Source organism: Egretta garzetta, unplaced genomic scaffold (assembly GCF_000687185.1).
Source record: "Egretta garzetta isolate BGI_Z169 unplaced genomic scaffold, ASM68718v1 scaffold181, whole genome shotgun sequence".
In the NCBI taxonomy this organism is placed as follows: Eukaryota; Metazoa; Chordata; class Aves; order Pelecaniformes; family Ardeidae; genus Egretta; species Egretta garzetta.
This window is the reverse complement of record NW_009258667.1, coordinates 87,151-101,591: the sequence shown is the minus strand read 5'-3', so window position 1 is coordinate 101,591 and position 14,441 is coordinate 87,151. Positions and strand designations below refer to the sequence as shown.

The following is a 14,441-nucleotide window of genomic DNA, read 5'->3' as shown; positions in this document are numbered from 1 at the left end:
TGGGCTAAGCCGTATAAACAGAAAGTTAGGGAAACTGCCAAGAAATTCCGTCCCATTGCTATCTTACTGATATCAGCAACGTTCAGAAAGCCCAGTGCAGATTAGGCACTACCTTCTGAAAGCATTTTGGGTCACTTACATCTGGTCTAAGGAAAATAAGGATTTCTACAATCTAAGGAAAGAAAGGATCACACCTTCCCCTGTAGACAAACTTCATTGGTTCCACGGCCAGTGCTGTTGCTACAATGTCATCAGCATTATGCCTTCTTCCACTGACAACCATCAAACCATCCATTTTGCCAATAACGAAGACAAGTCCACCTGGTCCTATAAAGCCTAGTAGTCCAGTCCTTATGAAAGGATATTCAGTAATAGGGCCACCAGAGCTGGTCATAGGAAACACCTGTAAGACAGAGAAACACAGGTCTTCAATTCTATACACAGAGATCATGCTGTGAAATATTTCAGGCATGCTCTCTCAGATGGCTCTTCTAGAATAAAGTAGATAGGTCGCTGGTGATGCTCTTTACTCTTCACTGACCGTAAAGGGAGTGTCAGGAAACTCCTAGATTAGTGTGTGTAATTTTCAATACCTGAGTTCCAGCGAATTCAATCCCACTCTGTTTACCATACACATTTTCCCTAACCGTGGCTCTATAAATCATTTATGACCTTAAAAAAAAAAAAAAATTAACATAAACAGTACTGAACAACAACAACAAAAAAAATGCTGTGCAGAATGCAGCTAACGTGAGATTCTGTGTATAGGTTACCTGAGAGATTAAATCGCAAGCATTACAGTAGAGGTTCTTTTCAGTACCTCATGCTCATTTCCAGCACAGTATCGAGAAATCAGCAGGCTAAAAGTGAAGCTATTTTAAGGTGCTGTACATTAATGACTCTTGCAGCTGACCACATTTTTATCTAAGGTCAATTAAGTCCTCACAATACCAATGATGATGCCTTCTGTAGCATGTCTGAAAGTGAAAATACAGCCCTATACAGAGTCTCTCTAAATGTTTGAACACCAAGTGCATACATGACTTCCACAGGATAGATTTCTACCACTTTTCCTATCCTAACTAGCACAGCGTTATCCTTCTGGCACGTGAGCTACTTTGAGCTGCATTCTGACCCAACCACACTTTCCTACCGTCACTTCTTTAAACTGAAACAGTCTAAAGGCAAGTTATTTAATATAATGGCAAGTGGAAGATCATGGCAATAGAGTGTCCTTCAAGCCTCATCTAAAAAGAAAGGTCAAATTCTGCTGCCAGATGCCCATGGATGATTCTTATTGAACAGATTTAATGCTTATACATCCTCAGCCATAATTCATTTCAGAAACACAAAACTCTTTGACTCTCTAATACCCGCAACAAGAATTACACAGTAAAACAGAAAAGAGGCCCACTTGGAGGGCTCCTAAGAACATGCTTAACTTTAAAAATGCGTGGTCCCGGTCACTCAATGGCAGTTTATCTGCTTACCATTAGGAATAAGTCTGAATCAGTCTAAATATGCTGTTAAACTGCAGACCCAGTTATGAATTATGAATGATTTTACAATTACAGCAGGTACTACAAAATGAACAAAGTGCCTTTCTACCCTGAAATATGTCAAATCTGGGATTACCATTCACACTGAGTATTGCCAATTGTACTTGTAGCACAGTAACCAGCTATCAACAAATATCAGATCACAATAGCATAGTAGGATTCCTGGCTTCAATAGCAGGATGGAGAATCGTATCTACTAGTCTCCATTAATTATTTAATGTACAGTGTTTACAACATTCAGATCTGCATTTTGCAGGAGATATTAGTCATGTTTGGTCTATTAAAAACGATAGCATCAGAGCATTTGTTAAGGGAAATGCAAATGTATTTTTCTTAACTTTTTTCTCAAATATTAAATGAGGAAAGGATCAGAACTTAATAAAAATCTCAGCTCAAATTCTGTAAGTATTTCTCTGATTTGTTCAGCCTTTCATATTGGCTTCAGCAGAAGTTAATGATAACAAGTGAGCAGATACAACAAAGCTATCAATACAGCTGTCTGCACTGGAGCTGAAACCTACTGGAAAACGTTCCACAAAGTAAAAAAGCTTTTAACTAAGGCAATTCAAACAAAAGCAAGTGGGGACTAATTAGGAAAAGGTTTTTTTGCTATTCAGATATCTCTTGAAGACTATATCTGTCAGGATTCTGTATAAATGCAAGCCTTTAATGCTGGCTGCATTGTGGAAATGTCGGAAATTGCTTTTTAAAGATACCCAGCAGCCTTCCTACTGTTTGCAACAATCAAATTTTGCACATAGCTAGCTCATAGACTTGTACAGTATTACCTTTTGAACTTTGTCTGTCTTCCTCCTTTCCTTCTGATTGTTTCAGCCCCTGCTACCTTCTTTCAAAATCAAAGTAAAAGCTCTTCAGAGCCAAAACTAAACCCACATAAAGATCTGCTATTGCACTTAATTAAATGAGCTTCAGTGCAGATTATCTGGCTAGAGTACCTAAGGTCCCAAGCCACAAGCATTAATTATTACTGCTATTCTGATATTATTGCCATCAATATTTTATGTGAAATATTATCCTGAAGTAGAAAAAGTTAAAAGGGAAGGATTTTATATAGCATTTTTTGTACAGCTTACCTCAAAAGTATTTTTGGTCATGCCCGAGAGTCCGTAATATGATGTACCCGTCGCAATAGCACATACACAAAGTTCTCCTATTTCATCTGTTTTACAGAGCTGAGGAATTCCATCTGGCTTCACTGAACACATTATAGCTAGAGGGAGAGCAAAGGACTTTAAAAAATATTATAAAATGAACTACAGAATAATATAAATGCTGTGGGAAAGACACCATGGTGGAGTTGACATAAATAAATTATATGTAGACTCTACTGTCTAACAATCAGTTTCTCAAACATTAAGGTGTTCAACATTATCAAATGTTATTTATATTATAAATAATACTTACACCAAAAATGCAAAGATCTTTATGTAAACTCAGTCTTTACACTGATAACAAAACCTAATTTGCCTTGCTCTCTAAAATTTGTAATATTGCTGTGAAATGTGATCGTATGCCCAGTTTTGCATATTGAAGACCAGATTTGCCGCAGTCAGTGCAAAATGAAATAAGCTAATGGAGTTCTTGGTAATAATTATACTGCCAGGGAGGCAGGCAACCAGGAAATCTACCTCTCACAAAGTAGCAAGTAACAACATATGAAAGATCAAGATATTCTAGGAGACTAGTATGGCTCTTTTATTAAGAATTTATCAGAGCTCAGGGTCCCTCTCACCGGTCTTACAGGAGTGCAGAGACAGCAAGAGCTAAACAGGAGGGATTAGGAAGCACTGGTCTGAGGAAGAAGCACTGTTTTACGCATGAGCCATGTGAGTCAGAATCAAGTACGCTGCTTTAGCTACAATCCCTGGAGCAGGAATCCAGCATGTGTAGATTTTGCAGTTGGAAAGAGGATATGATGAACAAGGGAGACCAAAAATGAATCAGCATGTCTTTTAAAGCCAAGTGTAAAGAATCTTGAATGACCTTTCTTTTACTCTGAGGATAAACAGGAGCATGTAGTCCTACTAAAACGATCAGATCGTAGTATGAAGTGTAAGATGGCATATCTATAATAATATACAATAACTATTAGACAACAACCAATCTTATCTTCCTTTATTTTAAGTTGTTCAACTGAAATTTTATAAGATGCATCATTATGTTTTATTTCTTTGGTGCATATCAGGCATCCTCTTATGAAAAACTACAGTATTATCCTTTCCTAGTCTCTATAACATCTCATTTAAAATCTAGCTCTCATGAAAAATCTTATCTTTATCTTTAGCAGCACTGGCTTCAGTTTGAATTTATCAACACGAACTCTTCAGTCATACCTCCTCTTTCTAATATCTGGGTAATAGCACAAGATCTTTGGAAAAACATTTTGCAAGACTTCAGATAGCAATTTTGTTGATCCTTAGCATAGGTTATGAAAACTTTCACTACTGAGTCTCATCTGGGTCAGGCTTATGGATATTTACAGCCTCCACACTTCAGAATCCAACTTTCTTATTTTCTGTACCAGTATCTCACAGTTAAGGAATGAATGTTCTGATGTGGTAACAGGTTGTTTAAAGCACACTGCTAACACGAGTGAAGACAGCCACGGAGGTACAGAGAAGAAACCCTGGGATTTCCAAACTATCAAGTTGTACAAGGTAATGCTTTTGGACTAAAATGTTTTAAGTACACATTCTAATCCCAAAGCTTGCTGTCTAACAGCAAAGTATGCCCACCTATGACTTTTTACAGCTAATTACTTAAAATGATGAATCATAGTAAGTTTCAAAGAAAGTTCCTTACCTCCTGGCATCACTAAACCAACATCCTGGACAGTCAGAACAGAAAGCTTTTCTTCAGAGTCCACTCGAATCACTCCGTAAGTGAGACCGTGCATGGACAGAACTCCCCTGCCTGGTGGCTGATTGCTGTCATCTGTTGGCCTGCAACCATGGGTTATAACATCAATGCATCATCAGGAAGACATACGCATTTTCTTATTTTTAATGGATTACTATTGCAAATAATCCTTTATTTGAGAGATTAAAATTCCTTCTTTTTTCCCCTGCTAGACCTGACAGAATCCTGTTTTTCAGTCATTTCTCAGTAATTATGTCTGTCAACTATCCCATTCAGTAGCCACTGACATATATGGGGCTGCAGAGATGAAAGTAGCACCTAATATTTACCCCAAACAGGTTGTATTTAATTTTCTGACAGATTTATAAAGATTGTTTGATTACCCAAGTAAAGGCCTTTTGTCTTGTTTTAAAAATACTGAAAGGCAGTGCAGATGATGTGGAAGGAAACTGCACTCTAAATATTTGGAACTGATCAGTAAATAACTTCATAAACTCTCTGTATATCACCCACTTTGGAGCAACCTAGGAAACCAAACTCACCTGCCAGACTAAAAGCCTAACTCTAGCACGCTGGTTTCAAAGCCAAGATTAGAATGTAAGTATGCTGTGTTTAAACCACAGACATGACTTCCCACTCCCAATACGTAAGCATTTAAAAATACTAAACAGAAGAAATTAGGTTGTAATAGGTTCACTGCCAAGTATCTGTGGAAGTTGCAAGGACTTTACCATCTTTATTTTAGTGCATATAATTGATTTCTTCCTAGTCTAATTTACCCCATAAAAATTAAAACAAATTACACCTTCACTGGTCACAGGCAAAATGTTGTGGATGCAGCCTCTCTGTAACGCCTCAGTTGCCCAGATCCACTGTCGACATGCTGTACAATTCCACAGCATCAGCACAAGCTGTCTGTCAACTTGTTTCAATATAAAACCGCCTGCTGCATCAGTGGATGGAATTACACGTATGCAGAGTGTGGCTTGAGCAAATGAATGTTGATGTATGCAAGTTATTAAGTCAAGGGAATATGTCAGGGCTTTTCATGTCTGGAAAGATTCTTACACTGTCCTGCATTTTAAAACGCAAAACCGGAAGCTAATGTGATGCTGATTTGAGCGTGGATAATGTATCCATGTAGAGCAGCCAGACTCCAGCTATTTTCAAGATGGATAAAACAGCCAATATTTAGTTCCAGATTCTGCATTTTTCCTAAATAGTCCATCATAACACAACTATTTTTTAACAGCTAATGTCCTTTTATGTGACATTTCTCCTCCACTGTGCTTGAAATACTAGATGGGCCTTAGCCACCACGCTCACGTAAGCCTTGCAGTGACCGGCACTATAAATTTCAATTAATAGGTTTTACGAGGCATATTTCTCAAGTGACATTGTCAACAAAGAAGGATGTGGGCACGCTTGAAAATGCATTAGAGCATAACAAATGGCGCTAGTAAACAAGCAGCTGTGATAAATAACATTCCCATCATGTAAAAGGAACTTTCAGTGACATTATTGATCAACTTCCTCTCACCCTTGCTCCCCAAAACACACATTTTACTGCTCGTGAGAAGAAAGGTCTCCTGCAGGCACACGCAGCTTCTCACAGCCTCCTAGGAGGAGAGGCCACCTAGACTTCCATCACATACATTTCCTTGCATTACTTATCACATCCAAAGGCTGCTAAGAAGAAGAGCGGGTGCAGCTTTGAAAGACAGTGGCTGTGTAGCAGGCCAGGGTGCCAGGGAGGGAAGCCGGAGGCACCAGGCCTGCTAGGATCATGATGGGGGACTTGTCTACAGAGCTGCACTGCTGTGGCCTGGCTTGAGAGAACAGCTCGGCTTGGGTTAGCAAGAAGCGCCGCGCAATGTAAGCAGGCATGCAGAAGGAAAGAGTCAGCACCAAGGACCTGGAGTCCACAGGACAGGCATTTCAGAGCTGCTATTTCAGAGTACTTTTGGTATTCTGGTAGTCTGAGATCCTGGATCCTTGAATGAGACACCAGTTAACCGTGCTTGAGTCTCCTCTTGCAGGCAACTATAGCTATCTGACACCAAATGGGAATACAGTCGGAGGACCAGGATGGAGGAGTGAGGTGGGGAGCCAAGCACCTCACAACACCTATAAATTCTCTTAGAAAGCATCTTGTCAGCAACAATCCTGCAATATATGGTATCTATCTTTGTCCTGCGCATGATACCCACATGGGAACAACCCTAAACCAAGTATCTCTGCCAAGAAGAAGGAGAGAAATCACTTGGAAAGAAAATGAGATATAAATAACCTCATTCCAATGTATTTATAATTTATTTCAAAGTTCATGTTCTTGATTTTCTTTACATATTCAGTATTTCTAATACTGGATTCAGAATTCTCTAAGACTGCTTGCTAGACAAAGATAAATCCTTTGATTAAGGTAGGCGCAACGAAAGCAAGGTGTAATTCCACCTATTTCACATACTAAGTAAATTTAGCTTAAACCACCAAACCTACCCTTTAGTCTCCTTAACCATGAAAGAGGGACTATGTACATCTACTTCAGAGCTGATTTGTTCATACTGAGCAGCTGTAGAGCATTTTGAGAACAGTTACTACTGCCATTTACAGACACAATCTATTTTACCACTATTTTTTGCCAGTCATTCAAAGGGGAAAAGACCTGTTGTTAAACTTTTGCTCTCCTTTAAGCAAGTGGGTTCAGACTAATATGCCATAAACCCAAGTGGAATACCATAAAGAATTATTTGCATGGCACGTTCCTGTAAATATTAGGCTTCATGATTCAGCTCTACGGCTAAAGTACCTATTAATCTATTACTGACTGTCTTTTTCTAAACTATAAGGGTATTTCAACTGAGAACTGGTTTTGTGACTCCTCCTTGTAGGAGGATCAGTAAAAACACACCATAGATTTTGAAAGAGTTGGAGCATTAACAGGGAGCTCTCTGGATCTGTGCTCTGCAGGGAGTCATTTTAATGCATACTTCAGCTATAACTCTTTGGAACCTGTATGATAACGACTTTACTGTCAGTGGACGTGGCTTGAATCAAATGAAAAATACTAAAGCTCCCGAGTTCAGCTGGTATTATCCTACCATTAAACAGACTTCAAAAAAGGAGATACGTGTTCAGTAACATTCACTACAGTAAGAACTGCTCTGTAATTACACAGTGAGGCACTGAAGATAAAAATGCCTTTTTTTTTTTTTTTGGAATTATCCACTATTTTATGTGCTAATAATTTTTTTTTATGTAAGCTCTCAATGCTGGTTAATTTCAAAATGAATCTCTAGTGCTTCAGATGGCTACAAGCACAGAGTTTAAGTCTAGAAAGGGCACGCCAGCCATCACATGCAGTGAGTTCTCCTGCTTCATAACCTGCGGTCTGGGGCAGATTTTCCAGGGCTAGCACAGGAAATGAAAACCCTCTCTCATTATTCAGTGCTCAGCACAAGCGACGCCCGCTGCCCATCCACTTCCTCTCCGCACTTATAAGCAAGAGCTCATTCCAAGGGAGAGAAGGGCTGCACAGCCTATGGCAGGGAACCCATCCCAAGGGAAAAACAACATACTCCTTGGCATAAAGCTGAGAACAGGCTGGTGGAGCTGAATGAAGGGCTCTCTGAGATCCTGTAGTTCACAGAAGGACAACTAACCTGGACAGGATAAGTCCCTGATGGATAGTTTTCAGATGTTTTAAGCTAATAATGAGGTGGCTGAAAGTCAACCACACTCTTGGCCTCATGTCTTTCTTCCTGTGATGTTTTGTTGGAAAGCTAATTGAAAATCTAGTTAAATTTCACTTGGACAGTATATTTTAAACTTTGTGGCAGGAAGTATTTTACTTAATGCTCTTACAGTACTTTACACTTTTATACTGCATATTTTAACATGTGAAACAATTATAGATGGCTGCAGAAATCTGAACTTAAAAACAAAGTACCTACTGTTCAAGGTATAGCTTTTGGAAAACTCTGCCAAAACAGACATTTACTATGTGTTACAACACTCACGACAGGTGGCTGCTGCATACTGACATTCATGCACATAAGGCTTAATAGTTTTATTAGAATTTACCAATTTTATTTCTAGGCACAAATCCCCCAGACTCAAAGGGCATTTCCAGATGATTACTGAGAGTCTATGAATGGTTAAAAAGTGCCAGTCAGCCAATACCAACCTGCAGAATGTCACAATTCTCTTTGAACAGACTACTTCAAAGCATGATTTTCCTCGATAGCAACTCCACTTAAATTCCCACATATTAATTAATTTTATGCTTATGTTGGCATTTTTCCACTTCTTTTTACAGAATTAGCTTTTGCATTTCAGTCTATTTCATTTAAAATTGGATAAAATTACAGAAATGGGAACTATATTATAAAGCACTCTGAATTAAATTGTTACTCTACAAATTCTTCTTGTATGTCTTCTCTGGACATAAACCAAATCAAAACTAAAAATGTCCTTCAGAAGTTAAGTATACAGATTCATACTTGAAACTATTTTTAATTTCTTTTCAAATTACCACATATATTCTATAGTGGGTCTGTTTCCACTGCTGTAACACAGTACCTTCGAATAGCCACAGTGAGAGCTTCCGGTGAACTAGCGCAGGGACAAATGACCTCCTGTCTTAGACCTTTACTTTGGAAGACATTGAGAAATGCATCACAGGAAGAAATAGACCCTGGGGTAAAGAAAAAAAAAAAATCAGAGGAGAAAAATAATCTGATTTCTGAAGTGATGCTGTTCAAACTGCAAACTTACTATTGAATACAGAGGTTTTTCAGGAAAAAAAGAATTAAAAAGGACCCATGTCCACTGGGAAAGAAGTTATAGCTGCTACAACTATATATATGTATATACAGTTGTGTATAAATACAGAGAATAAAGACTAATTTCTGAGCATAGAGTCCTTCCATTATGCTTAAGTATAAAAGCCATTACAGTTTTCTTTTTCAGGATGAGGCAAATAATTAAAGATTTAATTCAGAAACTCAAAGCAAACTACTACAAACAAGCAGAACACCTATATGTTGGTTAAATAGTATAGAGAAACAGTTTACATGATTAATTGTCATGAAGTGATTCAGATGTGGTTCTCTGGAGTAGTATAAGTATTCCTCTAAAATTCTTAGTTACTTCTGCATCTGAGTGCCATCATTCAGAAGAAATGTTCTGATCCTTTCTATAGCTTAAGGTTATTTACTTCAGTCTTTATGCATGACTGTTATGTTAAAAAAAAAAGGGATTTACTGCAACTTATGTTTTGTGGAATATCAAGTTTGCTTCAGGATTAGCTAAAGAAAAAAACATTTTTAAAAAATCCAAAATTAATAACTATTTCCATGAATATCACATAGTTTACAGTAGGCAAACCCTATACTTTGTAAATATTTTAAGCTAAGATGACTGAAGATTGAAACTGTAAAGGCAAGACAGAAAACACTTCCTATTCTCTGCTGGACTGCAGAAGCATAGCTTACATGGGTTTGCACCATCAGCCACTATTAGCATACGCAGTGAGGAAAGGTTGATGTCTCTCTGATCTCGATGTGCCACCAATGCCCAGTGCATGTCTCTGGATTTTACACAGGCAACTTTTGCTGCAATAAGAATGGAAAGATTACTAACACACCATATAAAAGCTATACAGCTCTATTATCAATTCGTACTTTTGATTTTGACTATCAAGCATACTTTTGTATATTCTTGTTCCTTACCTTTGTATTGACAGACTTTTTGTATCCATGACAGTGGATTCACTTTCATTAAGGAGTATGGAATACTTATAACATGCATCATGTTCATGACACTCTGAAATCAAGTAAGATAAATGGGTTTTATACAACAATCGTGGCAATTATTTATATTGCGTTATGGGCAGGGGAATCTATGCAAATCACTCTATGCTTGTTCTGTTGTCAATGCTGGCATTTATCTTTTCCTATCTAGCTATCTACATTAAGATGAAACAGACCCCCATTTTCTAATGCTTTAATTAAGGATTAAGGATTTAGACTAATCAGATCATAACTTTGAAGCAATAGTGAAAAAAATGAAACAGATTTTCTTTCTGTTCATACTTTAAGTGACTCACTTCTAATAGAAAAAACAAAAAAACATTGGATGAACAATGTTTGCATGTTTGCTGTGTAGGTTAATATTAACCCTAAGCCTGCTAAACTTAAGTACATTTGAAGATTCTTTACTCAAAAGGACAAGCAACAGCAATGTATCTGTCTAAAGAAATCCGTCTCTGTGAAGACTGAAAAACTACTAATGGTAGTGGGGCACTAATTATTTAAAAGACAGTAGACAGAGAAATTGGAGTCACAGATTAAGTAGAGATCCACTTATTTTAACAGAAAATGAGTGAAGAAGTTTTAGTCTTTCTCCAGGTGGGCCAATTCCAATATTTTCAACAAGGGTATGAGAAGTTGCAGGAAGTTTAGAAAAAGCAGCTGAGTGAAACCAGTGACAGATCCAAAACCAATCTCTCAGTCTGAGGCAGTTGATTGCTTTAGTGATTTCTCAGTGTTACTGCTAAACAAACAGCCTTGTAAAGGAGCTGTTGCTTTACTTCTGTTACCATCTAGAAACATGTTCCGAGGGCAACACATCTCCACTCGTAGCAGCTCAGTATACAGTATTTGTTTTGGAAAACCTAGGCTTAAGAAAGATTAAGTGCCCCAGTGGATTAGTCATCTAAACACTTGTAGAACTGCAAAAGATAGTTCTCCTTTCAGTCTAGCACAAGCGTAGGTACAGGAAAAGCACTTACAGATAAGTCATGAAAAAAATGAAGTTCATACCAAGAATAATAGCAAAGGAAGGTATAGAAAAGCTCTATTAGATGCTTGCTTTCAACTTCAGCGAGAAGGATGGGTTTTTAACGTGAGATACTTATGGGCGTTAAGCCCAATAGATCATTTCTGCTTCAGAAGTGTTATTACTACCCTTTGATATTAAGAACAGTGTAACACTGCACGGGAAAAGTATATTGGATCCCTGGGAATCATAGCATGTAGGGCCTGTACATCCTGGGACCCCCAAACAGCAACCCTTCAAAACTTGATATCTGTTCTTAAGATCATCAATGAATAGTGAGCATTTTGTCAGTCATTGACTGCAGCAGCATCTTTAGAAACAATCCTTAAAAATATGTCAGTTGTCTTCCATGTCAATCAAGGAACACATTCAGACAACAACTAGACAATTTATGCAATTTAAGGTATCAGAAATACTTTAATGTTATGAAAACCATCTGTTGGGGGGAGTTGGTAGAGATGCTAGCCAATGGCAACATAGCCAGACCACTGGATCATATTCTTACAGAGGCAAGTATTAATTTAATTTGTTTCTGCTATAAAGTCTGATCTCAAAATCATGCATCAGTAAGATCAGAATAACATGGCAGGAATGGGGCCAGAGTACTTGACACGATGCATAAAAATACATTCACCACTTTACTGTGTTCATTATGGATAAGTGCACTAGGAGAAGATCACAGGCTTAAGTCACATAGTCTTTGCTTTCAAAGCAGAAAAATTTGTACTAGAATAAACTGTAGGACATCCCAGTTTGTGATAGCAATAAGCATATTAGGTCAGTTTATTTTCAAATACTCACACAAAATAAAAAAACACACTTACTGTGAGAATCCCATGCCATAAACCAACATCCTTCTTGAAATCTAATACATTCACAATTGTTTCAGCTGTCCAACAAAAACAAAACAGAGTTTATTTTTTAGAACATGGCATTGACTCAAGGCAAACCCAGTCAAAGGAAGGAAGCTTCAGTATAACATGACTGATGACCTCAAAGTTTAACTTTCATAGCAAGTCTCCACTGCAGGATTTGTATTGGCTAGGACATTATTTGTAGCTCTCACAAATATATTTTAAACGTGTACATATTTTCTAAAACCAATGAAAAAAAAAGAACCAGTTTTTTAAATCTAGAAGCCTTTGACACAGATCTACATAAAACATAAGACAGGAGCCTGATGAGGAACAAATTACAATTCACACTTGATTTTAAGGAGAAAGCAAGGGAAGTGAACTCCATACCTTCTGTGTATCCACATGCCTGGGTCAGAGCTTGGCAGTGCGTCAGCAGTGCAATCCTTGTCACGGTCACCCCAAGCACGCTTCCATCTTTACATGTTTTGTACTAAAAAGAAATAAGCAGGGCAAGTCAATGTGCAATAGTTGCCCTATTTCTGTTACTTAATAGCTATGTTTAAAGTGTTTCCCATGCAGGTGAATGATGGACACGTCTAATGACTCTATTTTAAGAAAGCAACAGTATTGGTGAGTTTGGGAGGCTTTTTTTATTAAAAGACACTTTTTTCAGATAGGCTTTCTTTTTTTGACTGAAGCTTCCCAGGCTTGATATCAGAAATCTATCTGCTGTTTGAATACAGGCATTATGGAAAAATAATTTGAACAATTCTGATCACATTAATGACTAAAGGACTGGCTAGATTTAGCAGAGAATAACCTAGTTCAGTCTGCTCAGTGTTCACGTGTTAGGTTTTATAGGCCAACCAATAAACCTGAGCTTCTCCCTTCTGTGTCTTGTAAGGCATGGGATAAGACCTGACCGTAGAATCCTCGCTGGGTGCTGTTATAATAATCTATACATATACAGTCTGAAAGACACAAGCTCTTTGATCAGAAGAGTATGAGAGAGTCATGAGAAAGCAGCATAAAAGAGGTAGGAGATCATTGCTGATGATTGCAGTAATTTTTGCGACTATGCAAGAGTCTGAAAACCATCAGTGGCAATTAAAGTAAACTAAACATTTATCTTTCTCCATGACGAAGATGAGCAGCAAGATTGAAAATGGAGGCATCTCTGCTTCTCTAGCCCAGTGAACATAGGAAATACCTTTGCTCCATTCACTTGAACTTATTCCCTTTGAATAATCATTTAAATTCAATACTAACATCACTGAATTCGAGGCATTTGAGTCTATGCAGAAGTAGGAAAAAAGAATGGAAAAAATAAAAGAGAAAAATTAAAATTAATAGCATCGCTAATTTTCCCTTCATGATGCTGGTCTTTTGGGAGGGAGTGTGACTCACAAAGCAGTAAGACATAGACAAGCATTTGAAAAAGAAGTTCCTTCTTTTTCAAAGGGTCTGAAGGTTGTGATATGAGAACTGAAGCTTCACTGAGAAACTTGCCGTCTATCCATCTCAAGGTTAGTGGGCAAGCTCACACTGTGAACAAGACTGAAATCGGTCAAGGCAAGTTTAATACAATATTGTGGCAGCCACATAGATGACATAAACATGTTAATGTTAGAAACCCCCAAAATGCAATTTAGCATTTCATTAACTTTTCTGAAATCAATATCGAGTATAATTTATTAGAAAATAGTACTTATTAACAGGCTAAAACAGGATGTTCTTTGCTTCTGTGACTAGTGAATGAATAATGATGTTTACCTAATCCAGAAGTGCCATATGCAATGATTCGAGGAGAAGATGCATCTTCATTAACTCACCTCAATGTAAGCGGTGTCATTGTTTGCATCCTTGATGTGTGGGAACCAGTCACGAGGTGGCTTGGAGAGGTGTTTAGATTCTGTGACAAACCACAGCAGTTTTGGCCAGCCTGAGATACAAAGAAAAGTCAGTTTTTGCCGAGTTTCTGCCAGACAAGACAGGACAAAATTCTTCTCTGCTAGTTTTTCTTCCCAAATGCCTGTGTCACTATGACCTAAACACTGTTTCTTTTAAACCTCAGCATAGCATGGGAAATAAGATTTTCCAGAACTGCTTTTTTAACATGGCTATCATGGCCTTCTCAGACAATACCTGAAGAAAGGCTGGGGTGTTTAAGCTGTTATTGACCCGAGTAGTTTATTACCACTCTCCTGTCAGAGGTTACTGTCCCTAGTACTTAGCTGTAGGACTGAATCGTATGAGTGCTTCTCATCTATTACAGTCCTAAGCCTGTTGGTTTAATTTCATTGTG

At 37.9% G+C, this 14,441-nt stretch overlaps 1 protein-coding gene across 1 annotated transcript in view; it reads right to left on the bottom strand.

The window, feature by feature from the left end:
* DIP2C (disco interacting protein 2 homolog C) overlaps positions 1-14,441 on the bottom strand; it is a gene marked incomplete at its 5' end in the record, with an annotated part of 146,133 nt that overhangs the window by 67,630 nt on the left and 64,062 nt on the right. Inside the window, 9 exons of the mRNA XM_035888412.1 lie at positions 195-403; positions 2,654-2,790; positions 4,383-4,522; positions 9,021-9,135; positions 9,935-10,054; positions 10,172-10,265; positions 12,104-12,168; positions 12,524-12,626; positions 13,969-14,078. Coding sequence (XP_035744305.1) covers positions 195-403; positions 2,654-2,790; positions 4,383-4,522; positions 9,021-9,135; positions 9,935-10,054; positions 10,172-10,265; positions 12,104-12,168; positions 12,524-12,626; positions 13,969-14,078 — 1,093 coding nt within the window. The remainder of the gene's footprint in view (positions 1-194; positions 404-2,653; positions 2,791-4,382; positions 4,523-9,020; positions 9,136-9,934; positions 10,055-10,171; positions 10,266-12,103; positions 12,169-12,523; positions 12,627-13,968; positions 14,079-14,441) is intronic.